Source organism: Musca autumnalis, unplaced genomic scaffold (assembly GCF_047663935.1).
Source record: "Musca autumnalis isolate F117 unplaced genomic scaffold, ASM4766393v1 scaffold_1, whole genome shotgun sequence".
NCBI lineage: Eukaryota > Metazoa > Arthropoda > Insecta > Diptera > Muscidae > Musca > Musca autumnalis.
In genome coordinates, this window is record NW_027411644.1 from 253,897,346 (window position 1) to 253,924,266 (window position 26,921).

A 26,921-nucleotide genomic window follows, 5' to 3' on the forward strand; every position below is an offset into this window, starting at 1 on the left:
TACTAGGATGCTGTAAGGAGCACACTCATGAGATATGCATTAAACGACGTAAAGTCACGAGTTTTATAATCCTATTATGAGTTTTGAATATTATCTTGTTGCGCGTCCGAATTATTAAAAAAATTCAAAAAACCCCGAAATTCCGGCTTCAAAATGTCAGCATCAATTTTAGGGGGATGCAGTGGATATATCGAAAAATGATACACTAGTATCATATTGCCCATGAAGTATTCTTTGCGTCTTTCTTTGTGCATATGTCTATAAAATGTAAGGTTAAACCAGAAATCGGAAGGGAGCATAAAAAACTTATTATTATCGATATACATATATCTATTTCAAGGCGATCAATCTAGAACACTGGATGTAGCATCACACACTATTTTTTTGGATGAAATGAATGTAGCTCTCTTATCAGTGAAGTTTTTAAATCTCTGTTTTCGCAAACACGAAGATGCTGCACTAGTTCTTTTCATTGCAGTGGAAACGACCCGCAGAAAACGCGAGAAAATACGTGATGATTTTCCTACTTTGGAATTTCTCGTAACTCGCGTTTTAGTAGATGGATTTTCGCGGGGAATGATTTATTAGATCCGGAACGTAAAAAACTAAAATCGAATGACAATTGCAAATGAAAAATCTTCGCACAAAATTTCCTCATTTGGATGCAGATTTCTATGAAGCTATGCAGCCTACATTTACGATTTCAACTCATTTTTCAACTCATTTTTACCCATTTTTATACCTTTAGGCTAAGGAGGGTATATACACTTTGATACGATGAAAATGTGCCTCATCGAAATAATGGTTTTAGACCCCAAGTATTTGGTCCAAACATACTTGGGGTCTAATGTGTTTTAGACAATTTGGAGTCGATCTAGCCATGTCCGTCCGTCTGTCTGTCTGTCTGTCCTGCTGGCTGGAGCGCACGATAACTCTCGAACGGATGAACCGATTCGGCTCAAATTTTGGCTTTCGTAATATTTTGTCCAAACTTAGTTTAAGTTCGAAGATGAGCTACATCGGTCCAATCCTTCCGGTACCTCCCCCACAAAAGTTCGAAAATGTTCGGAAAATTTGTGCGCACGATAACTCTTGAAGGGAGTAACCGATTTGGCCCACACTTTGCACATCGTAAAAGTTCTACCGGACTTAGATGAAGTTTATATATTTATGTATATGTGGACTCAATCGGTCCACTCCTTCTGATATCTCCCACACAAAATTTCGGAAAAGTTCCGTTTAGGACCAGCTCTCGAATCGCTTTGATGTTTGTTGTAACATCTTGTATTCGCTATCCCCCATACGCCGTTACAAGTTTCATAAGGGGCAAGTCCATACTTCCTGAGAAAATAGCCTGAAAGGAGCAAAAAACCCCAATGAGACCATGTGTAGTGGTTGGAGCGCAAGATTAATCTCGAACAAATCTGCCAATTCGGTCCAAAATTTGGCCTTCGTCATATTTTGTCCAAACATAGTTTAAGTTCGAAGATAAACCATGTCGGTCCACTCCTTCAGGTACCTCCCCCACAAAAATTCAAAAATCTTCGGAAAAAATATGCGCACGATAAATCTTGAAGGGAGTGACTGATGTAATCCATACTCCGAATATCCTAATATATCTACCAGATATGGACTATATTTTTCCACTCCTCCCACACAAAATTTCGGATAAGTTCACTTTAAGACCTGCTCTCGAATCACCTTGATTTTTGTTGAATCGATTGCTACCTCCATTACGACGGTAAAAGTTTTTCAGGGGCAGGTAAAAAGCCCTATGTCACCATACGTGGCTCTCGAACTGTTCTACCGATTTTGTGCATCATATTTTATCCAGACTTAGTTTCATGGGGCAATACCGGTCCCAACTTCCGGTACTTCTCCCCAATATTTAAAAAAAAGTCACTAAAATGTTAGGACGATATCACTTGAACGGTGCAACCAATTTGGTCCAAACTTTGGATCTCCTAATATTTTGTCAAAATTTAGTTTAACTTCTAAAATGGCCCATATCGGTCCTCCCTATGGGTACCTTCCCCACAAAAGTTCAACATTTGTGTTAATTCCTAATCCACATTTTTGTCGGTAAGTTCAAACGTTGAAAAAGGACCACAAAATTCTGAAGAGACGCTAAATACATTCTATCTGTCCGCAGATGAAAGTTTCAATTCACATTGGGTGAGGGTATACCTCTGTCGGCAAAGCCGACTGACACTTTTTTACTTGTTGAATATTACCATATACCCTCTTCAGCCTCATGGCTGAGGGTATAAAAACTGTAGTGCGATAAAATTGAGATGTCAGATGAAGTCCGATAATTTTACCAAAAAGGGATTCAAGTACATCCTGCTGCGATAAAAGTTATCTGGTAGAAGATAGCGAACATATTTAATGCATACCCCCCTGATGGTAGTAAGCCGGCTGAAGAATAATAAGGTTCCAGAACCCCTCCCAAAAAAAAAAATTACAGTATGTACCATAATTACTATAATTGCCAATATGTAGCATTTTTGTGTCAACTATAGGGCTTCGTGATCGATGTTAAAGCTTTTTGATAAACATTAGCTTTGTTCCTTTACTTTCTTAATGGTAAAAGTGGTAAAAGAGAAACTGTCAAAATTGCTCAAATTTGCTCTCTCATGAACAGTTTTACCAGAAAAGTAAAGGAACGGAAAAATGGTAGATCTGGTAGCAATGTCAAAATGAAACAGGAAAATTAAATTTTCTTCTTTTATTTCACGATTTTCTCCACGATGGAAAATCGACGTCGATTTTTTGACTTTTCGAAGCAAACGTCGACTTATCGACTTGATCGCTCCTCCAAAGCACTTTGCCCGCTAGCGCTAATAGCCAGCTCCCTGCTTATAGACCACACGCAGAGAAGAGATATTGTAGAAGCAATCATATTCTAAGAACAAAATAGTGTATTTTAAAATTTTAAACTCTACGCTTACAGCCCTACTTGTTAGGTACTTTCCCTTCTCGTAGACACCTTGTAGTCTGTCACCGATAGCAACAAACCGTATCCTGCTTCCCGACCGTAGCCAGCTTAGCGTAAATAGTCAGCTCGCTGCTATATCAATTCGTAAGTTATCGTGCCCATCAATCATTTAGTGGTGCAGGCAGGATACCAAAGGACAACTTTCTGCAACTAATTTCAATCTAATTCTGATATTTAGGCAGCTCTTTAGGCGTATGGCCTTTGGTCCCAACATGTTGAAATTAAATATGTTTTTTTTTAATTAATGACTATCTGTATGGTTTTCAGTAATTAAAGAAAATGTTGTAACACAAAACAAAATCCCTAAAATATTCTTCACAAAAATATCAATAACCACTTATTACTTATGTTTCAATTTCGTTAAGGATCCTTATTTGTAAGCCAACTTAAATTGAATGAATGGTATTTGATATTTTTGTTTCCTTCCATATTCCGCTTACAATAACCACCCACCCACTAACTTTTTTCTTTTTTGTTCTCTCTTGTCTCTTTACAGCCATACCTATAGTTTATATATTGGCCATTGTTCCTGGCCTAATGCCATGGGAAAGTGGCTATCGTTTTCTTTCGTTTTGCCATGTTTTTGGCTCGGTAGCACCCTGGTGTGGCAGTTTTGTCTATCATCTATTCATGAACATCGAACGTGGCGAAAATGTCTACTATACCCTGCTGAAATTGGATATGGTTGGAATTTGGGTCAGCCAGAGTTTCGGTAAGTTTTTCATTTTGGTCCTTTCCAAGGGTTTGATAAGTTGCTATGCTTTGTGTGTGTGGTAGTATCGTGTTCGGTACTTGAGCGAGGAAATAAAGCCAAAGACAAACAGAAACTGCAACAACAAAAAACTACTTACAAAGCAACGATGAACAAAAACAAACACTTAAATTTGTCAGTTTTGGTCATTTCCTTGGCCACTTATTCTTTTATTTCTTTTCTCGATATTTTTTTCTGTTGCTTTGTCGGTAAATATGTTGCGGATATCTTTAAATTTGTTTTATTTACCTGCAAGTTTACAAGGTAAACGGAAGATGTATTAAAGTTTGTCATTGCTTACTTAATGTGTTAAAAAAAGTTAAGTGCCAAAATTATCAGGGCAAACAATGAACATTCGTTTGTAACTAAAAACAGCTTGTGGCATAAGCAAACCCAAAAATGTCTTAGGCCTGATATTTAATCAATATAACACAACAATTACACCGTAAGACACTTTCGACTTAAGAAAAAAAACTATACATACCATTATAAAAAATTGGGAAAACTTTAAAATTTATATCAACCTCTACTTTAGCCAAAGAGGTATATTTGGAACAGTTATTACGATGTGCAAAGTATGAGCTCCCTTCAAGAGCAGTGTTGCGTACTAAACATTCAAGTTGGCCTTAGGTTTTTTTAATTTATGGTAATTATTTCAGTTAGTATTGTAGACTTGCCCCCGAAAAAGTTATCAGGGACCGAGAGTAATACATGCCGTAAACATTCCAAAATGATCAGAGAGTTGGTCTTAAACTGTAATACACGAAAATGTTGATTTTGTGTAGGAGATACCCGAAGAGCACACCGATAAAGTACATATTCAAACCTGATCTACGTATCTCATTTCAAGTGGACACCATAACCTCCCCGTTGTGTCACCTTGGGAGCTGCCTTTAACACCCGTTAATGGTATTGAACTAATATGTACCGCGCGTTCGCCCACCCAACAATAAAAAGTGGGGTTTGAGCGTCGGAAAAACTATGGAAAAACAAAGAAAAAGAAAAACAAACCGCTCTAAAGTTGACGATAAAAGCAATATTCTTCAACATCAGCTTTATTTGTCCTGCCAACATCATTAAAATTATTCTGGGCGATTTTAATGCCAACATTCGAAATGCCCAATAGTCGGGAAATTCAGTCTCCACAGTGAAACATCAGACAATGGAATGAGGCTAACAGACTTCGAAGTGAAAAAAACATGACAGTTTATTGTACCAGAATCAGTAGCAACGCGTAGCGCACGAGAGACATATCGGGAGAAAAGGAAAGAGGAGAAACGTCTTTTCCGCAGGAAAAATAGAGAAATGGAAAAGCGGGAGTGTGAAAAAAATCGAGATGTACAGGAGCCAGAATGAAGTTCAAAAGTTCTACCAAAGAGTGAAACATCAAACTAATGGATTTGGTACAGGCTTGTCCTCATGTAGAGACGAGCAAGGCAATTTGGTAAATGATACAGATAGAGTGCTCAGGATATGGAAAGAACATTTCTCCAAACTGTTGGTATCCGATAGTAGCGAAGGCGGCGAAGATACCACATATCCAATCTTCTATAGAATAGAAGACCTCCGTGGAAGGCTTCTATAGAATAGAAGACCTCCGTAGGAGGCTTCTCTAGAATAGAAGACTACCGAAGGCTTCTATAGAATAGAAGACCTCCGTAGGAGGCTTCTCTAGAATAGAAGACTACCGAAGGCTTCTATAGAATAGAAGACCTCCGTGGAAGGCTTCCATAGAATAGAAGACCTCCGTAGGAGGCTTCTATAAAATAGAAGATCTCCCTAGGAGGCTTCTATAGAATATAAGACTTCAGTAGGAGGCTTCTATAAAATATAAAACCTACGTAGGAGGCTTCTATAAAATAGAAGACCTCCGTAAAAGCTTCTATAGCATAGAAGACTTCCACAGGAGGCTTCTCTAAAATAGAAGGACTCCACAGGACGCTTCTACAAAATAGAAGACGTCCGTAGGAGGCTTCGATGGAACAGAAGAATTCCGTAGGAGGCTTCGATGGAATAGAAGACCTCCGTAGAAGGCTTCTATAAAATGGAAGACTTCAGTAGGAGGCTTCTATAAAATAGAAGATCTCCGTAGGAGGCTTCTATAGAATATAAGACCTTCGAGGCTTCTATAAAATAGAAGATCTCCGTAGCAGGCTTCTATAAAGTAGAAGATCTCCGTAGGAGGCTTCTATAGAATAGGAGACCTCAGTAGGAAGCTTCTATAGAGTAGCAGACCTCAGTAGGAGGCTTCTATAAAATAGAAGGCCTCCGTAGCAGGCTTCTATAAAATAGAAGACCTCCGCAGCAGGCTTCTATAAAATAGTAGACCTCCGTAGTTGGCTTCTATAAAATAGAAGACCTCCGTAGTTGGCTTCTATAAAATAGAAGACCTCCGTAGGAGGCTTCTATAAAATAGAAGACCTCCGTAGGAGGCTTCTATAAAATAGAAGACCTCCGTAGGAGGCTTCTATAAAATAGAAGACCTCCGTAGGAGGCTTCTATAGAATAGAAGACCTCCGTAGGAGGCTTCTATAGAATAGTAGACCTCAGTAGGAAGCTTCTATAGAGTAGCAGACCTCAGTAGGAGGCTTCTATAAAATAGAAGGCCTCCGTAGCAGGCTTCTATAAAATAGAAGACCTCCGCAGGAGGCTTCTATAAAATAGAAGACCTCCGTAGGAGGCTTCTATAAAATAGAAGACCTCCGTAGGAGGCTTCTATAAAATAGAAGACCTCCGTAGGAGGCTTATATAGAATAGAGAACCTCCGTAGGAGGCTTCTATAGAATAGAAGACCTCCGTAGGAGGCTTCTATAGAATAGTAGACCTCAGTAGGAAGCTTCTATAGAGTAGCAAACCTCAGTAGGAGGCTTCTATAAAATAGAAGACCTCCGTAGGAGACTTCTATAGAATCCGTAGCAGGCTTCTATAAAATAGAAGAACTCCTTAGTTGGCTTCTATAAAATAGAAGACCTCCGTAGTTGGCTTCTATAAAATAGAAGACCTCCTTAGTTGGCTTCTATAAAGTAGAAGACCTCCGTAGGAGGCTTCTATAGAATAGGAGACCTCCGCAGGCGGCTTCTATAAAAGAAGAAGACCTCCGTAGCAGTCTTCTATAAAATAGAAGACCTCCGTAGGAGGCTTCTATAGAATATAAGATCTCCGTAGCAGGCTTCTATAAAGTAGAAGATATCCGTAGGAGGCTTCTATAGAATAGAAGACCTCCGTAGGAGGCTTTTATAGAATAGGAGACCTCCGCAGGCGGCTTCTATAAAGTAGAAGACCTCCGTAGGAGGCTTCTATAGAATAGGAGACCTCCGCAGGCGGCTTCTATAAAGTAGAAGACCTCTGTAGGAGGCTTCTATAGAATAGGAGACCTCCGCAGGCGGCTTCTATAAAGTAGAAGACCTCCGTAGGAGGCTTCTATAGAATAGGAGACCTCCGCAGGCGGCTTCTATAAAAGAAGAAGACCTCCGTAGCAGTCTTCTATAAAATAGAAGACCTCCGTAGGAGACTTCTATAGAAAAGAAGAAGAAAAATATAAGACCTCCGTAGTTGGCGTCTATAAAATAGAAGACCCCCGTAGGAGGCTTCTATAAAATGGAAGACCTCCGTAGGAGGCTTCTGTAAAGAGAAGACCTCCGTAGAAGGCTTCTATAGAATAGAAGACCTCCGCAGGAGACTTCTATCAAATAGAAGACCTCCGTAGGAGACTTCTATAAAATAGAAGACCTCCGTAGGAGACTTCTATAAAATAGAAGACCTCCGTAGGAGACTTCTATAAAATAGAAGACCTCCGTAGGAGGCTTCTATAAAATAGAAGACCTCCGTAGGAGGCTTCTATAGAATAGTAGACCTCAGTAGGAAGCTTCTATAGAGTACCAGACTTCAGTAGGAGGCTTCTATAAAATAGAAGGCCTCCGTAGCAGGCTTCTATAAAATAGAAGACCTCCGCAGCAGGCTTCTATAAAATAGAAGACCTCCGTAGTTGGCTTCTATAAAATAGAAGACCTCCGTAGGAAACTTCTATAAAATAGAAGATCTCCGTAGGAGGCTTCTACAAAATATAAAACCTCAGTAGGAGGCTTCGACGGTAAAGAAGACCTCCGTAGAAGGCTTCTATAGAATAGAAGACCTCCGTAGGAGGATTCTATAAAATAGAAGACCTCCGTAGGAGGCTTCTATAAAATAGAAGACCTCCATAGGAGGCTTCTATAAAATAGAAGACTTCCGTAGGAGGCTTCTATAAAATAGAAGACCTCCGTAGGAGGCTTCTATAAAATAGAAGACCTCCGTAGGAGGCTTCTATAAAATAGAAGACCTCCGTCGGAGGCTTCTATAAAATAGAAGACCTATAGAATATAAGACCTCCGTAGGACCCCCTGAGCATAGGTATTTGCGGACTCTCCACAAGACTGCTTATTTGAATCGCTCTGCCCAATATAAATACTGGACATACTGGTTGCAGATATAACCTATGGATTCGGCCGGTAGCGCTCAGCCATGCTTCCATGAAGGCCGGAAAATAATTAGTCTATGCCTTTAAATTTATTTCGTAATCTCTTTTCAATACAAAGTTGGAAAAAGTAATTTTATAACTAAATAAAATCCATACACCCAATTTGTATTTGAAAGCAACGTATGTATATACATACATATGTATAAATATATTTATGTATTTAATTTTTTGTTTAGACCTTATAAATCCATGAACATTTATTTTATACGATATCATATGCCGGCTATAAATCATTTAAAAAATCCCTTTGACAACACACAAAATAATATCATTGAATTTGCTACTTAAATAGAATCGAATAGAAGCTACCTACCTACCATCTGATGTTACTACTGATGAACGACAAATGGTAAAGCTGTTGCAGATGTCACTAACAAAGAATGTGGTCTACTTCATAACATTATTATATACATACATATGTACATATATAAAACAGAATGAAAAATGGACACAAGGATTTATGACGCCACAACCGAGCATTGGATATATTTATAAATATATCATGTGATACGTATTTCAATTGTATCTTTGGGAATAGAGGACATCCAGCGATGTTATAATCCTCTGTTGTTCGGAAAAAGAGGTTGTGGTCCATTCTTAATATCATCATTGAATAAAAATAATACTATTGTCATGGGTATTTATTATATAGTCCTCTACACACAGAAGGTGTCCATTATCCATTATTTTGTTATTCTCTTAGCTACAAGTAGTCGATAATATCAGATATTTGAAGTATACATAGATACATAAATGCTCTATATACAAAAGGGAAGAAAAATAGGAAAATGACTCATTTTTTTCTCACTCTTAGGTAACTCAGTACAATTCAAGCTCTGTAAACCATAGATATTTTAACATCTTTCAACAATATTGCTCATTTACTCAAGGAAAAATAGTTTACTCAAAAAAGCATTTTTTGGGTTAGCAATTTCTGTTTTTTTCCTACGACTTCTACTTTAAAACACTTCAAATCATGCTTGATCTTGCACACAAATTTAGTACTGATATCCAAGTCCAAGCGGTTATTTTATTTTTGTGTAATAATTTTTTTTAAGTTGGGAAGTAAAATTTTAATCGGCAACTCGCAACTTAATTTTTGAAATGTGACCCTCTTTGAGCATATGTTTTAACATATTTCACTTCTTAAATGCAAATCTAAAAAACCACAAAAAATTCATGATATGTACTTACCATACCACCAGCATAAAATTTAAGCATACTTATTGAAATACATTTTGATTAAATAAGTATCAACTTGTACAAGAATAAATATTTTTGTTGTTCCCTTGTTTGTGTTCACCTCACTAAATGACAAACATTGTAAATCGATAAATGTCAGGATTAAACCAAAATACCATCATCTCTGCCTCTATAATCACAATGGACTAACATTTAAATTCAAACACCCAAAGGACCTTTTGTTCGTATCTATTTTTGAGGACTTATTTTCATGATGCAGTGTAGTTGGTGTGCTGCTAAACAAACACATATGAATGTGCATATGTATGTATATATGTATGTACCCAGCAAACCAATCGTACCGACATCGTAACGAAATCGGAACAAAATTCGGACGTTTCGTCCGATATCGGATCCGAAATCGTAACGACATCTTAACGAAAGTTGCATGGAGTAGTTGACATAATTTCGGAACGAAATGTCGGAGCGAAATCGAATCGATTTCGGTCAGAATCGAAACGAAATCGGAAGAAAATCCTTGGGAAATTCGGAATGCGAATTTTTTCCTCCGAATTTTCGTCCAGATTTCTGAACGATTTCGAAATAATGTCGTATGAAAATCTGAAGTATATTCCGAATCTTCGTAAAGGTTTCTGAACGATTTTGGAATAATGTCGTATGAATATCGAAGGAAAAAAATTTTCTCTGACGCCTCTTTTTTATTGATAAATTTTTCATTGTTATGTTTTTTTATTGGAAGGTTGTAATTTCAAACATATTTAACGATTTTCACTGTTGTTATCATTTTGTAGTTATAGTAGAACATTGTAAAGTTTGTGTACTAATATGTTGAGTCTATCATCATTAGCTTGAATTACACTGTGCAACATTTTTAAGGTGATTTTGTGCAAACAATTCGAACTGAGAATTTTTTGAATGTACAGACCCAAACGACAAGAAACCCTAGTTTGGTTTTGTTGTATCAGATCCAGCTTGGATTTTATGGCCCATCTAAACATGATTGAATATTGAGTTTTTAAAGAAATTCGGGGCTATATCTTTGAAACCAATCCGAATCTTCTCCTGACCTCTGAAGCAAATGTGTAGGACAAGAATAAAATATTTGGAGACATAATGAACTCGAAAAACTACATTTTTTACCTCAAATTTCAAAATATATGTAAAAATGCCACAATTTTTATAAATTTCGCACCGTATCTCCAAAACCGTTAATTTTTTCTGAATATTTTCTTTTGGAAAAATATTCCCTAGAATGTAATACACAACTCTTCAGCACATGTCATTGTTCTAAAATGCCTCTATACCGACGATTTAATAAAAATGTCAATAATGTAGTGAAATCCGAAATGCGAGAATAAACTGTTGGTGTGAACTGTGTTTGAAATATGTTCTGTAAAAGATATGATGCAACAGGAAGTAAGCATTTTAGAGTTTCAGAATTTTCTAAGAATTGTTGAGAGCTTTATTTGGAAGATTTTTGCAAAAGGTTACTTGGTTCAACTCCCAATAGTTTTGCCGATACTGACCAGAATTTCAGCAATTATGTAAAATTTTCTATATTTTATAGATTTTGATGCCATAGATGGAGTTTTTTATGTGTTTTTTTTCAAAAGATAAATTCTACTAGTTTAGGGCTACAATATTGCTAAAGACAGCAAGGCCAAATTCCTATTCGTTTCTGAGATAAAGGCCTGATAAATGCAATAAAGTGTAGATTTAGGCCGGTTTAGATGAGGCCATAAAATCCGAACTGGATCTGACAGGACAAAACCCTGCAGGGTTTTTGTAGTCTAAATATGTACTTTAAAAATGCATACTGGAAGTTGTTTGCATTTTCTGTGTTGCATAGTGTTATTATATGTTGCATTTATATTTAAAATATTTAAAAATTGTATATGCGAATTTTATAACCAACCATTTTGTTTTTCGACAACAAAATGTTGCTTGTTAGATATATACAAAAGGTGGTTGTTGTGCGAAGGGAAATTTGTTTCCGACATATCGATCCGAATTCGTACCGAAATCGAAAGGAAATTTACTTCCGACATTTTCTCCGAAATCGGAACGAAATCTGTACCAATTCATCTACGAAAAATCGTATAGAAAACGGAACGAAATCTGTACGATTTTGCTTCCGAAATTATTCCAATGTGTTGGACATCCGACATTTGGTTTGCTGGGTATGTATATATGTTTAATGTCTCTCCATAGTCATTTGTGATGTTATGACAGCGTTTAATGTAATGAAAAATTAATTATGCATTTAATAACATGTCAGATCACTGAGTCGTTACTATAATGAGAGGGCGGGGGGAAATGTGAGAATTAAATTTCAATGAGTTTTTCTATAAAACAAGTAAAAAAAAGTATCAGTCGGCTTTGCCGACAGAGATATTCCCTCAGCCTATGTGAATTGAAACTTTCATCTACGGACAGATCAATTGTATTTAGGGTATTTTCCGAATTTTGTGGCCCTTTTTGGACATTTGAACTTGCCGACAAAAATGTGGATCAGAATTAATGTTCAAAGAGGAATGGACCGCCATTGTCCATTATGGAAATGATATTGCGATTGATATTGCGCCCACTAGTAATTTCAGTGGGCCATCGCATAACTTTTGGGCCAGGAAGCATGGACTTGTCCACCGAAAATATAATATCGCTGTAAACAGGACCACAACGAACAATATCGGTATACATTTCCAAAGGATCTTCGAACAGACCCTAAACTGCACTTAGACAAAAATGTTGAACATTTGTGGGGGAGGTTCCTTAATGAGATGACCGATATGGGCCATTTTTGAAGTTAAACTAAATTTGGACAAAATATTAGGAGTTCCAAAGTTTAAATATTGGGGAGAAGTGCCGAAAGTTGTGGACCGGTATTGCCCATCTTCTATCTGAAACTAAGTTAGAAAAAAATATCCAAATTTCGGACCGAATCGGTCGATCAGTTCGAGAGTTATCGTGCTCTCCAACCTCTACACACGGTGTCATACTTTTCAAGATGTATGGACTGAAAACCCCCTGAGAAAACTTTTACCGTCGTAATTGAGCCAGCAAATGCAAGTTGCTTCAACAAAAATCAAAATGATTCGAGAGCAGATCTTAATGTGAACTTTTCCGAAATTTTGTGTGGGAGGTACCCGAAGGAGTGGACCGATTAAGTCCATATTAGAACCTAATCTAAGTCCGGTAAAAGTTTAACAATGTTCAAAGAACATTTTTGAACGTTTGTGGGGGAGATACCTGAAGAAGTGGAGCGATATGGCTTATCTTCGAATCTAAACCGAGTTTGGACAAACTATTAGAAAGGCCAAATTTTGGGGCGAATCGGCTAAACACGTTGTCATAGGGGGTTTTTGCACCTTTCAGGCTATTTTCTCAGGAAGTATGGACCTGCCCCTGATGAAACTTATACCGTCGTATGGGGGGCAATGAATACAAGTTGTTGCAACAAAAATCAAAGCCATTCGAGAGCAGGTCCTAATCTGAACTTATCCGAAATTTTGTGTGGGAGGTACCCGAAGGAGTGGACCGATGGAGTCCATTTTGGAACCTCATCCAAGTTTTGTAGAAATTTTACGATGTGCAAAGTGTGGGTCAAATCGGTTACTTCCTTCAAGAGTTATCGTGCGCACAAATTTTCCGAAAATTTTCGAACTTTTGTGGGAGAGGTACAGGAAGGAATGGACCGATATAGCCCATCTTCGAACTAAAGCTAAGTTTGGACAAAATATTACGAAAGCCAAATTTTGGATCGAATCGGTTGATCCGTTCTAGAGTTATCGTGCGCTCCAGACAGACAGACGGACGGACATTGCTCAATCGACTCCAAATTGACTAGCAAAGTTCATATATTTACAATATCGATTCGACTACCGGCTACGCAACCAAAATCGTTTTCCCCCAATAATTATGTATTAGAGGATTTGCAGATGTTGTGGGCCTTTTTGGACGTCTGAACTAGCCGACAAAAATATAATTTTTGATTGAAGCTCAAAAAAGTTGCGGAGAAGATACCTGAAGGAATGGATCGACATAATACATTTTGGGAGTCATTTCATTCAAACCGGTCATTTCAGTTGGTCTCCGCATAACTTAGAGCTTTTGGACCACTATGTCAGGAAGCATGGAAAACATAATATAGTTGTAAACAGAACCACAAGGAGTGACTTCGGTATAAGTTTCCAATAGATCTTCTAAACTGCAGTTGAACAAAAATGTTGAACTCTCGTGGTGGAGATACCTTAAGGAGAAGACCGCTGTGGACTATTTTAGAAGTTAAACTACATTTAGACAATATATTAAGAGATCCAATGTTTGGACCAAAGAGATTTATCCCTTCAAGATATAAGGCGTACTTTTTAGCGAATGTTTTGAACAGGGGGGAGGTACCGAAAGGTGCAGACCGATATTGCCCATCTTCGAATTTAAATTATCAGAGAACGATTACGATGTGCAAAAATTGGACCAGATGCCTCCATCTCTTTAAAAACCATAGTTGGTGGCCATACCGTTTTTAGAGTTTTAGGGTAATTATCTCAGTCAGTATGGACTTACCCCCGATAAAAATTATACTGCCGTAATATGAGCCTCAAACTGCACTAAGCTGCACATTTACGAAAAATTAAATTTTGTGTGAGAGGTGCCAGACGCAGTTGAACGATGTAGTTCATGTTCGAACATGAACATGATTCACATGTGTGACTCCTTTCGATAGTTATCGTGTTTATCGAGCACATTAGTTGGTCACTGTGGATTGTTTAGAGCATTTCCAAGAATAACATTATATTACTGTAAACAGGCAACAAGAATTACCTTTGTTAAAAATTTGCAAACAATCCTCGAACAGCTGTTAAACTGCACTTAAGTAAATATGTTGGATTTTCTTGAGAGAGGTACCTGAAGATGTTTTCCAATATAGACCTTTTTGGAACTTGATATACGTTTGGAAGAAAAGTTTCGGCCAAATTGGATACCGAATTCGTATGTTTTCGTGCTCATCAGTCAGTTGAATTGTTGCCTGTAGGGTTATTTAGATATTATATCGGGAAGTATGGACTTGCCAAAAAAATACCTCGAGAAACACTTGTGCCAACGAGGGTATATACACTTTCATACGGCGAAAATGTGCCTCATCGAAATGATGCCTTTATATCCCAAGTATGTTTTTGACGAAATCCGTTTTAGACAATTTTGAGTCAATTAGCAATGTCCGTCTGTATGGCTGGATGGAGCGCACGATAACTCTCGAATGGATCAACCGATTCGGTCCAAAATATGGCTTTCGTAATATTTTGCCCAAACTTAGTTTAAGTTCAAAGATGGGTTATATCGGTCCACTCCTTCCGGTATCTTTCTCACAAAAAATTCGAAAATGTTCGGAAAGTTCGTGCGCACGATAAGAGATTTAGTCCATACTTTGCACATCGTGATATTTCTACCAAACTTAGATGAGATTCCAATATGGACTCAATCGGTCCACTCCTTCGGGTACCTCCCACAAGTTCAGTTTAGGACCTGCTATCTAATCGCTTGGATTTTGCTGTAACAACTTGTATTCACTGCCCTCTATACGACGGTATAAGTTTCATCAGGGGCAAGTTCATACTTCCTGAGAAAATAGCCTAAAAGTTGCAAAAAAACCCCTATGACACCGTGTGTAGTGTTTGGAGCGCAAGATAACTATCGAACGGATCTGCCGATTCGGTCCAACATTTGGCCTTCATAATATTTTGTCCAAATTTAGTTTAGGTTCGAAGATAAGCCATATCGGTCCATTCCTTCAGGTACCCCTCCCACAAAAGTTCAAAATTTTTTCGAAAAATTGTGCGCACGATAAACTTGACCGATTTGGTCCATACTTTACACATTCTAATATATCTACCAGGTTCGAATAGGGACAATTTTTGTCGACTCCTTCAAAAAATTTGAATCTCAGATCGTTTTAAAATTTTTTAGCAGGTTGTCCTTGCTGCCTTTTGAAGACTGAATAATTTTTTTTTGTGGGCAAGTCCATACTTCCTGAGATAATGGCCCACACGCTTCAAGAAATCCTGACGGCTCCAACTAAAATGACACATCCGCAAGACAACACTCGCAGGGCGTTTATCATTGGTCCAAATTTTGCATATCGTATTATTTCATCCATTCATGTATCAGGTTGGTATATGGACTATATCGGTCCACTCCTTCTGGGACCTCCCACACAAAATTCCGGAAAAGTGAAGTTTAAGAGCAATTTGTCCTTGCGGTCCCCTTTACAATGGTACATTGGTTTTCGTGGGCAAGTCTACACTTCCTGAGATAGTGACCAAAAACTTGATTGGTCCAAACTTTGCATATAATATTATTACATCCAGCCTTGTATCACGTTGGAATATGGACTATATCGGTCCCGTCATTCGGATACCTCCCACTCAAAATTGATGGAAAAATGCAGCTTGAGAACTTGTCTCGGATCTATTTGATTTTTTTGCAGAACACTCTTATTTCGTGGTTCCTATTACAACGGTACAAATTTTCCCGGAGTAAGTACATACTTCCTGAGATAACGGCCTTTTGCGCTCCAAAAATACTACCTTCAAAAAATGGCTAGTGTACAAGATAACAATCAATTTTGTTTAAAAATTTCTTCCAAACGTAGTTAAACGTAATTTAATATTTCGAGTTCTCTATAAATCTCTATAAATATACTAAAAAGTTTGTTTGATATGGCTCCACATTACCGTACCTGCAGATTTACGTATTTTTATGCAAACTCGTGATACAAATTGATTATATTTTATATACGCCATAAATATTTTGTTTGCTTCTTTTTTGGGGTCAGAGGCTGAGAGTATATCTCCGTCAGCACAGTTGACTGAAACTTTTTTACTTGTTTGAAATTTGTTTAACAAATTTGTATAGGAAAGCATCGTATGTTGTAATAGGAACGCTTGTTTACAGGAATTTTTCTCACCTTGTGAAAACTAATTTTGTTTATTTGAATTAATTCTCTTTCGAGTTGAGCTATTTAGACCTAATAGGTACATTGAAAAATTAGGAATCCACCGAAGTCCCACACATTCAACCACTATGCTACGTTTCACGGGTGGTTAGACCGATCATCAGGCATATTGAATGGTGTTTTTTTAGTGGGTGGACGAAGGCTAAGCTTGGAGACTAGCATTTATATCACAAATCATTCGAAATTTGTATATTCGAATTATTTATTTATTTTAATGTTAGTCATTTAATTCCAAACCTTTCCTATAGTCCGACTTGGCTGGTAACCCTATTTTTCAATGCTTTATTACAAATACTAAGGCAGCTTTTTTCCACCTTTTATTTTTATTTGTTCTTCTGTATCAGAAGATTTTGATCATCAATATTTGTCATCGGAATCTTTGACAAGTTGATGGTGGCTTAGAACGCTAAGACGCCTGCAACCGTGTCACTTGGTTGTTGGGGTCCCAGGTTCGAATCCCAGCCTGGCTCATGCTGAAATCATTTTTTTGTTTTGCCTTATTAAGGCGAAGGTCATTTTTAGAGTGATATTTGAATTAATTCTCTTTCGAGTTGAGCTATTTAGACCTAATAGGTACATTGAAAAATTAGGAATCCACCGAAGTCCCACACATTCAACCACTATGCTACGTTTCACGGGTGGTTAGACCGATCATCAGGCATATTGAATGGTGTTTTTTTAGTGGGTGAACGAAGGCTAAGCTTGGAGACTAGCATTTATATCACAAATCATTCGAAATTTGTATATTCGAATTATTTATTTATTTTAATGTTAGTCATTTAATTCCAAACCTTTCCTATAGTCCGACTTGGCTGGTAACCCTATTTTTAAATGCTTTATTACAAATACTAAGGTAGCTTTTTTCCACCTAATTCCTAATTTTTCAAAGTACCTATTAGGTCTAAATAGCTCAACTCGAAAGAGAATTAATTCAAATATCACTCTAAAAATGACCTTCGCCTTAATAAGGCAAAACAAAAAAATAATTTTGTTTATGTCGTGCTATTAGTCCAGATTTATTGCTGTGGCGGAATATCTTGAAAGTCTCAGTAAAATAATAATCTGCTACAAAATCGACGTTAAACGACAAAAACATAATTTAGAACACTTTTTATGATTTTCCAAATCAAATTAACGATTTTCGTAAAAGAAAGTTTGCATATTTTGCTTTTTCGCATATTTTTGCATACATTTTGCATGTTTTTGATATGGCCCCAAATATCGAAAAATTGACCCTCAAAACGTCTACAAATCTAACAATATCTTTACAATACATATGTTGCTCTTCGAATATTGTTGGATCAATTATATTTTTTCTCCGTGTGTTAAAAGCCGGTCAATGTCGTTGCTTGGTATACCCTATCCTCTACATCACAGACTTTTGTACTATACGGCTAAATTCGTTTGAAACAATTTTTCATTTTAGTATATTTTATTAAAAATTTGTGGTATTGTTGCAAATCAACTGGCAGAAAGATGATCGGCTTATGTTACGTATTCGACTGTGTATCTATGAAAACACTTTTCACTCTTCAGTTCCCACCAAAGTTTCGATATAATTCAAATTATTCCCATTACGCATAATTGTATAATTTATTTAGTACAGGCATTTCTGTGAATTGTCATTGTCGGCATCATATTAAATAATTTAACAAATTGTCTATTTTTGACAAGGACATTCTATGGATCCTTTTGGGAATTCCACTATGAACACGTACACACGCATCAAATGATGTCACTTTTGCAAACCGCATGTCATTTTTTCTTCTTAATGACACTTTTCATTGCTTCGAGCTACAGACAAGCAAACGCTTCCAACCAACATTGTCATGGTCATATCAACCAGTCTAGCTACATACTTACATAACTCACCGAAGGCGTTATGTTAAACATGTGCTTAACAAAATTGTTACAAACATTTCATATACATACATCAAAATAAATAACAACAAAACGGCAACAACAATAAAATTAATTTTTTATACTTATAACACATAACCGCGGTCTTGTCAAAACCACGTTTATATAGATTCAGGAAGCTTGCGTAATCTTTTTGGCAAATCCCATGGTAACATTATTATTAAGTCAATTTAACCACTGATGAGAATATTCACATTTTTAATAACCATCACTCACAGCTTATCTAGGGAAGGAGTAAATGTGTATTAATGAGCATATGTGTGCGGGTACGCTTGGAAGGAATTTCCTATTTAGTATGTCGTTCATTTATTATTTAAATATTATTATGCCATAAAATAGGCAATATATGGTAGACTATTAAAGTGCCTAGAACTATGCAATGTCTTCCATGCACTATAGGTAATTTGCCCAGTTTTTGAGGCAAAAAGTCGATTTTGCAACTTTTAATAATAATAATTTTTTAGTTGGCATTGAAAAGAGAAGATGTCAAAATTTATTAATATTAATGATATTTTTCAAAATAGCGCCATTATCGCGGTTCAAATTGCCGTCAAAGTGAGAATTTCGAAGAAAAACTAAAAAAATATATATATTATAAGGCATATTTCAATGTATATAAAACCGCGGAAAAATATACCAAATATAAATATATGTAAAATGGAATAGGTAGGCAATTGCGAGAGGAATTTATTTAATATATAATATAGCTTAAACATTTTGGGTAGTGACCAAAAAACACAAAAAGTCAGAAATAAATATTTTATTTTTCTTAAACTCACTTCATATAGGCTTATACTAAATTGGCCGTGTTTGGCCGTGATTTTGCCACCTAGAAAACATTACTGAAAGTCTTCTGCATTGGTATTACTAGGTTTCAAACCCCGATTTTGCCCGTTTTTTTAAATTTATCAGATTTTAATAAGGGTACCTCTCAATAAAAAGTCTTAAAATTGTGTAAGTTTGGTTTGAGGAAATAAATAATGAATATAAAAAATATTGTTGTTTACAATTTCATTGCAAGTAAAATAAGTAATGGCGACAAATTGTTCGTTATATCCGTGGTTTTCTATAAACAGTGCGGCAGTATTAAGCTTTATTTTATCTTTTTTTTTTATATATTAATCATTGATACGGTTTAAAGGAGTACTAAACTCGTCTTTATTAACGTATGTTTAAATAATATAAAAAAATTGTAATAACAATTCGTTTGAAAATCTACTCGCGTGTTCAAAATTTTGGTTACTTACAACCGTGATCGTTTTTAACAGGTTGTTGTATATAAGAAAACTATTAAAAATGGCATTGAAAGAAATAGCTTTGTTCGTTATATACGTGGTTTCTTATAACCGTTGTTCGTTATATCCGAATTTATCTGTAGAAATATTTGTTTTATCTCACTTTTAAACATAACTAATTTAAAAAGTTAAAAAATCCTTTCATTCCGCTGTTATTTAGTTTTGCCTCAAAAACAGGGCAAATTACCAATAGTGCAATGGTCTAACTTATGCAACCCAAGAGAGAACGTTTGTTCTAAAAGCCGACCATAGACTGTAATATTTTCCATGTTTTTAAGCTTCTTATGAAAGGTCACCATGGGGAAATGTTTGCGAAAAGTCTATTAAAACTCCAGTCCATCACATTGACGTTCATTGGGGTGACGAAGGGAATGAAATATACCAAATAACGGTCCTGACCGGCTTCAACAAGGCAAGTTCAAGGACTTATCTTGGTCCCACTTTCATCTCAAGGGGACCCGTAGTGTCAGCTGGGGAGCTGCCTTTAACACCCGTTAAAGATAGTGAGTGAGTGATAACAAATAAACATGGGTTAGGCATTGAAAAAAACAAAACTCTCCAAAGTTGACGACCAACAGTGTCACGACCAAGTATTTCGGAATACAAATTTATTGATGGGAATTGATAGCAAACATTTCAATTTGAATGAATTTAAATTATGGCATTGATATGCCAAGTAGTTTTGTCAATATGAAGGTACAAATCCGAAAATTGTTGGAAATAAGTATTTATACCCTCAGGATTTATGCTAAAGAGGGTATATTATATACTTTTATACTGGCAAAATGTGCCTCGTCGAAATAATGGTTTTAGACCCCAAGAATGTTTGGACGAAATACGTTTCAGACAATTTGGAGTTGATTTATCCATGTCCGTCGAAATATTTTGCTCAAACTTAGTTTAACAGCCTGTTTTTGTAAAAATGCTGGCCTGTCACACGAACCGTTCTTGTAAAATTTTACGAACCATTCGTCTTTATCTAAAAGCTTTCGTCTATGTCGCAAAAGCTTTTATATTTCATGGTTTCCATAATGCTCATTTTGTGAATTTTGCATCTGCATCTGTGCGTAATATATGCTGCTTGATGGCAACCCCGATAAACAGATGACAAACAAAAAAGAAGACAAAAATGTAAACAAATTTGTCAAAAAAAATAATTCACATAATATGAAGAATCGACGGTACTTCTCCTTCTGTGCTTCTGTGAAAATAAATAAAATGACATTCCCCATCAGTTTTCATGCGTTTTGTGTCATTTATTACTCAAATAATTCAGTTTTCATTCAAAACGATGGGTCTTTTTCATTCGTTTATTTCTGACGTATTCGTTCGTCTTCTTTTGTTACAAAAACCAAAAAAATTACGGAAATGAAAAGCTTTAGTTTATTTGTCACACGAATACAAACGTCAAAGGCTATGAAAACCAAATTGTGTCTTCGCTCATAAAATTGACGAACGAATGGGCAAACCCTTTTTACGAAAACAGGCTGCAAGTTCGAAGATGGGTTATACCTCCCCCACAAAAGTTCGACAATGTTCGGAAATTTTGTGCGCACGATAACTCTTGAAGTATTAACCGATTTAGTCCATACTCTGCACATCGTGAAATTTCGACCAGACTTAGATGAGGTTCCAATATGGACTAATTCAGGGGTAAGTCCATGCTTCCTGAGAAAATAGCCTGAAAGTTGCAAAAAAAAACCCCTATGACACCGTGTGTAGTGGTTGGAACACAAGATAACTCTCGAACGGATCTGCCGATGTGGTCCAAAATTTGGCCTTCGTAATATTATGTCCAACCATAGCAAAAGTTCGAAGATAAGCCATATCGGTCCACTCCTTCAGGTAAATTTAGTTTAACTCCTAAAATGGCCCATATCGTTCCTCTCCTTTGGGTAGCTCCCCAAAAAAAAGTTCAACATTTGTGCCTAAGTGCAGTTTAAGGTCTGTTCGAAAATCCTTTGGAAATTTATACCAATGCTGTACGTTGTGGTCCTGTTTACAGCCATATTATGTTTTCCGTCGACAAGTCCATGCTTCCTGACATACTGGTCCAAAAGTTATATTAAATGACTAGTGGGCGCGATACTATCAAAAATATATGACTCTAAAAAATGGACTATGTCTGTCCATTTCTTTAAATACCTCCTCCGCAATACTTTTGAACTTAAATCGTAATCCACATTTTTGTCGGCAAGTTCAAATGTCCAAAAAACGCCACAAAATTCTGAAAAGACCCTAAATACATGCGATCTGTCCGTAGATGGAAGTTTCAATTCACATAGGCTGAGGGTAAATCTTTGTCGGCAAAGCCGACTGATACTTTTTTACTTGTTCTGTCCTGATTTTACTAAAATTAATAACTTTCCAATATTCTAATAATTAAAGTAATGGCCGCTCTAAAAGTATTTTTTTCAATAGCTTGAGATGTAATTAACTTTTTTTTTGAGGTGTTTACACTTACCCAAGTCCGTAGTACTTAGTACATCGGTTTTGTGAACCAAATTTTAAAATTAGTTGAGTGGGAAACAAGTGGGCCGATTATCATATATTTTTTGGGTCTATTAGTTACGTGATAATACTGTCTTTAAACGAGGGAATTTAAAAAAATCCTTTTTTAAAAAAGTGTGAACTGTCAAAGTCAAAATTCCGATCTTTATTAAAAAAAGATGTGCCGTTTTTGAACATTAATCGGTCAAAAACAATTTTAAGAAAAACTCTTCTATTTATAGAAAAATTGTTGATGTATTCAATAAGCCCACAAAAATATATGAAGACTGAACACTAAATTTCAGACATTATGGGTGGATAATGTGGCTAAAAACCTTCAAAATAGCGAAAATCGGGCGGTACCGTTCCATGGGGACTATAACAAAATGTGGACCAATACTCACAATTTTCTGTACGAATATTTCGCAGTCCTGGCGAAGACTAAATACCAAATATCAGGTACTTCGGTTGGATAATGTGGCTAAAACCTTTAAAATACTAAAAATCGGGGAGTACCGTTCTATGGGCACTATATCAAAACGTGCATCTATGCTCATAATTTTTATCAGAAAAGATTGTTGTCCACTAGGAACACTCAATGCAAAAATTCAGCCAATTTGATCGAGAAACTTTGGTAAAATCTTCAAAATACCGAAAATCGGGAGGTACCGTTATATGGGGGTTATATCAAAACTCGAATCTATGTTCATAATTTTTATAAGAACATTTTGTTGTCCTCTGGAAACCCTCAATGCAAAAAATCAGCCAATTTGGTTGAGAAACTTAGATAAAATCTTCAAAATACCGAAAATCGGGAGGTACCGTTATATGGGTGCTATACTAAAACGTTGCCCAAACTTACCCTAGACATTGTCAGCCAACAATAAGTACTTGTACCAAAATTCATACAACTACACCAACTCCTTTTATTTTTGGCCACCGTTTATGTAAACTCGCGACATAGTGCGACCCCCGCCAACGTTTTGAGGACCATGGTCTGCGAATCTGCACCTTGAATGATCAGACTCTTTATAGAGAAGGGGTAGTTTACACACTGGCAGATGTACTTGAAAAATACAAAGCCGATATTGCTGTCATACAGGAAATACGATGGATTAGGAAAGGCGTCACAACAAGACCTAAAGGTGACGCACTGTATTATAGCTGCCATGACACAAAGCATAAGTTTGGCTGCGGACTTGTAGTTAGTCAGAAGTTGAAACATCTGGTCTCCAGCTTCACTCCAGTGAATGAAAGACTTGCTACAATACGGATAAAAGCAAAATTCTTGAACATTAACTTTATCTGCGCTCATGCTCCATCTGAAGACAAAGACAAACAAACCAAAGATATATTTTACGAGCGCTTAGAAGAAACTTATGACCGTTGCCCTGCCCATGATATTAAAATTATTCTAGGCGATTTTAATGCCAAAATTGGAAAGTAAAATATCTATGGCCCAAAAGTCGGGAAATTCAGTCTCCACAGTGAAACATCTGACAATGGTATGAGGCCGATAGACTTTGCAGCTGCAAAAAACATGGGAGTTAGTCGTACCAGATTTAAGCATCTTGACATTCATGAGGGCTTCTGCCTGCCTCCAGACCAAACACACAAAAATTAAATTGATCACTTTGTGATCGATGGAAGACATTAATTGAGCGTGTTCGTGTACGAATGTTTCGAGGAGAAAACATCGACTCGGATCACCAGGGTGCAACAGGGCCAAATCGAGATGTACTGGAGTCAGAATGAAGTACGAAAATTCTAACAAAGAGTGAAACATCAAACTGATGGCTTTGGTACAGGCACATCCTCCTGTAGAGATCAGCAATGTAATTCGGTAACTAATACAGTTTGTGTGTTCAAGATATGGAAAGAGCATTTTTCCAAACTATTTGTGTCCAATACTAGCGAAAACGAGGAAGATACCACAGATCCAATCCTAGAAATGGTATTGAAAGTATACCGCCCGGCCAAGATGAGCTAAAGACAGCAATAAACCGGCAGAAAAATACTAAAGCAGCAGGAGCCAATGGCTTACCAGTTGAGCTCTTCAAGACCGGAAGCGTCGTGCCGAAACCTGAGCATCCTGTGTCCCGTCCACAATAAAGGTGATAAGAAAGGTGATACGTCTGCTCCCTATTGTCTATAAGATAGTGGCAGATATATTGTGCGAACGACTACAGCCTATGGCCAACAAAATATTGGGCCATACCATTCGTCAGATATTTACCATGCTTCAAATCCTGGTTACTTCCTTATGCTGCTGGTATAGACAACATAGGTCGATCAGTAAAATAAGTAACTGATACCTTTAACAAGTAAAAAAGTATCAGCTCGATGAGGCACATTTTGCCGGTATGAATGGATATATACCCTCGTTAGCATAAATGCTGAGTGTATAAAAAGGTGCACGCAGAAAAATATATGTTAGAAATATGTTTGAATCCAAACAAATATTTGTTTGGGACTGGTTGCAAAAAAATATATGTTTGGATCCAAACATAATTTGTTTGTGTCCAAACAAATATACATTCAGAGCAAACAATTTGTAACATATCTCAATTTTTATTTTTTATGTTAGAACATATTTTATATGGGTGGAGAGATGATTTTTGTCAAAGAGAGTAAGAATAGGACTCTCGCGGCTGCCGAATGCTGTTTTATAACAGGGATGGTCACCAACAACAACTTTCCTATGCCCGCGGGCATACGAAACACACGTACATTATGAACACATTCGTTAGGTTGATGCATCCCTGTAGGGACTGTGGCCGATTTAAAGCCTACATAAAGCTAGCTTTTTTTTAAACATAAGTGGCGTTTTATCGATCATTTTGCCTTATGCCAACTGACTAATTTTACAAGGCGATGAGCGCCTGAGTAGTCAGTATTGTCCAACGCCAGATAACTTTTCGACTGATAATAAACTAACTTTTTTTTGCCTATTTTTAGTCAGTTTAAAACATAATGTGAAAAAAAAAACAATTTTTATTTCTGTGTGTTTTTTATTTTTGACTTTTCATATTCTCTCTCTCCCTCTCTTTGTCTCTCTCTCTTTTTTGTTACCCAGTCGGACTTTTATTAACCAGTTGATAAAATGATTGATAATAGATCGATAATTTTTGAACTGACTAAAAACTGGCTGAAAAGTTATCTAGAGATGAACACTTTGAACAGAAAAAAATTTCGGCAATTGTCCATGTCTAGATAACTTTTCGACCAATATAAAGTTAGTCGAAAAGTTATCTAGAGATTAACCACTCTGAAAACAGAAACATGTACCGTCTGCAAAGTATTTGTGTTTGTCGAAGAAATAAGGCACAAATGCATAAATAATTCGCACTTGCTTTTTCTTAATATTCTTCGTATAAATGCAACATCCAGTTATAGAATACAGTGTTGATGGACTGAACATATTCGTACATATTACTCATATTATTCTGGAATTAAAAAGGAACACAAAGGAAATATACAAATTTGCCCCTTCTTCTCTCTACCCTGTAGGGACTGTGGCATGGACAATTGCCGAAATTTTTTTCTGTTCAAAGTGTTCATCTCTAGATAACTTTTCAGCCAGTTTTTAGTCAGTTTAAAAATTATCGATCTATTATCAATCATTTTATCAACTGGTTAATAAAAGTCCGACAGGGATTGTTTACGTTTCCACTCACACTAGCGCAAGTTATAATCTGCAAATGTGTGTTTTTGGCCATCCCTGTTTTATAATAAAGAGCTGTGCCCTGCCAGCATTTGGAAGTGAGTTTCTCACTCCCTCGCCTAGAAGTCACTCCGGAGACACGCCAAGGAAGATCATTGGTGTATTACACAAACAATTTCTATAGCCTTATTGTGATTACCTTTTAGCGCGTATGCCGGCACTTCGGAGTGACTTCCAAGGCGACTGTTTACATTTATTTAGTGATTCAGCACATTTGAACTAATATGGGACATTTTTCTATCTGATGATTATATGAGACGGTAGTGCAGTGGTAAGCATACTCGATTTGCACTCTGAAGGTCAGGGTTCGCTTCCCAAGTCAGGCAACAAAACATCACATTTTTAAAATGACAAAATTAATGTAGGAAATTCCAAAGAATAATTTCCCTAAAAGAGCGTACTTCAAAAAAAAAATTAAAAAAAAAAAATATATAAAAAATAAAAAAATAAAATAAATAGAAAAAAATACAAATTTTTTTTAACTCCAAGAACTATCGCGAAATTGATCTTCCAAAAGTGTCGCTGGAGTGACTTCCAAGACGACACGCCGGCGTGGTTCATTTCTTCACAACGGAGGTCACTTCAGGGTGACTTCCGCGACATGCATAAGTTACTTCCGCGATAGTTTTTGCTTGCAGGGGTGTGTATGGTGTGATAGAAGACACAAAAGCGAAGACGGGAGAGTAAAAAGTTTGTTTTTTGGTGGTGTGTATGCGAACAAATACCTGTCTTTCGTGCTTTGTTGTTGTCAACCACCGTAGCAAGCGAAGAGGAAAAAAAAATAGTATGAATTTTGTTGTTCTTTTTTCTTCAGTTTTCAAAACACAACGGATCCGAATTTTTGCTGGGAACATGATCAATTTGATTTCTTGTTTTCTGGTCTGGAGACAGCCAGGTGCTATTTTGAATGTGTAGATGCTTAAATCTGGCACTGCTAACTACCATGGTTTTTGCTGCTGCGGAGTCTATAAGCCTCATACCATTGTCAGATGTTTCACTATGAACGTCGAAT

General features: G+C 36.7%; 1 protein-coding gene across 5 annotated transcripts in view; it reads left to right on the top strand.

The window, feature by feature from the left end:
• Positions 1–26,921, top strand: part of LOC141389381 (uncharacterized) — a 540,923-nt gene that overhangs the window by 426,034 nt on the left and 87,968 nt on the right. For all 5 annotated transcript variants that reach the window (XM_073960812.1, XM_073960816.1, XM_073960814.1 and 2 more), the window contains one exon: positions 3,495–3,710. In XM_073960812.1, coding sequence (XP_073816913.1) covers positions 3,495–3,710 — 216 coding nt within the window. The remainder of the gene's footprint in view (positions 1–3,494; positions 3,711–26,921) is intronic.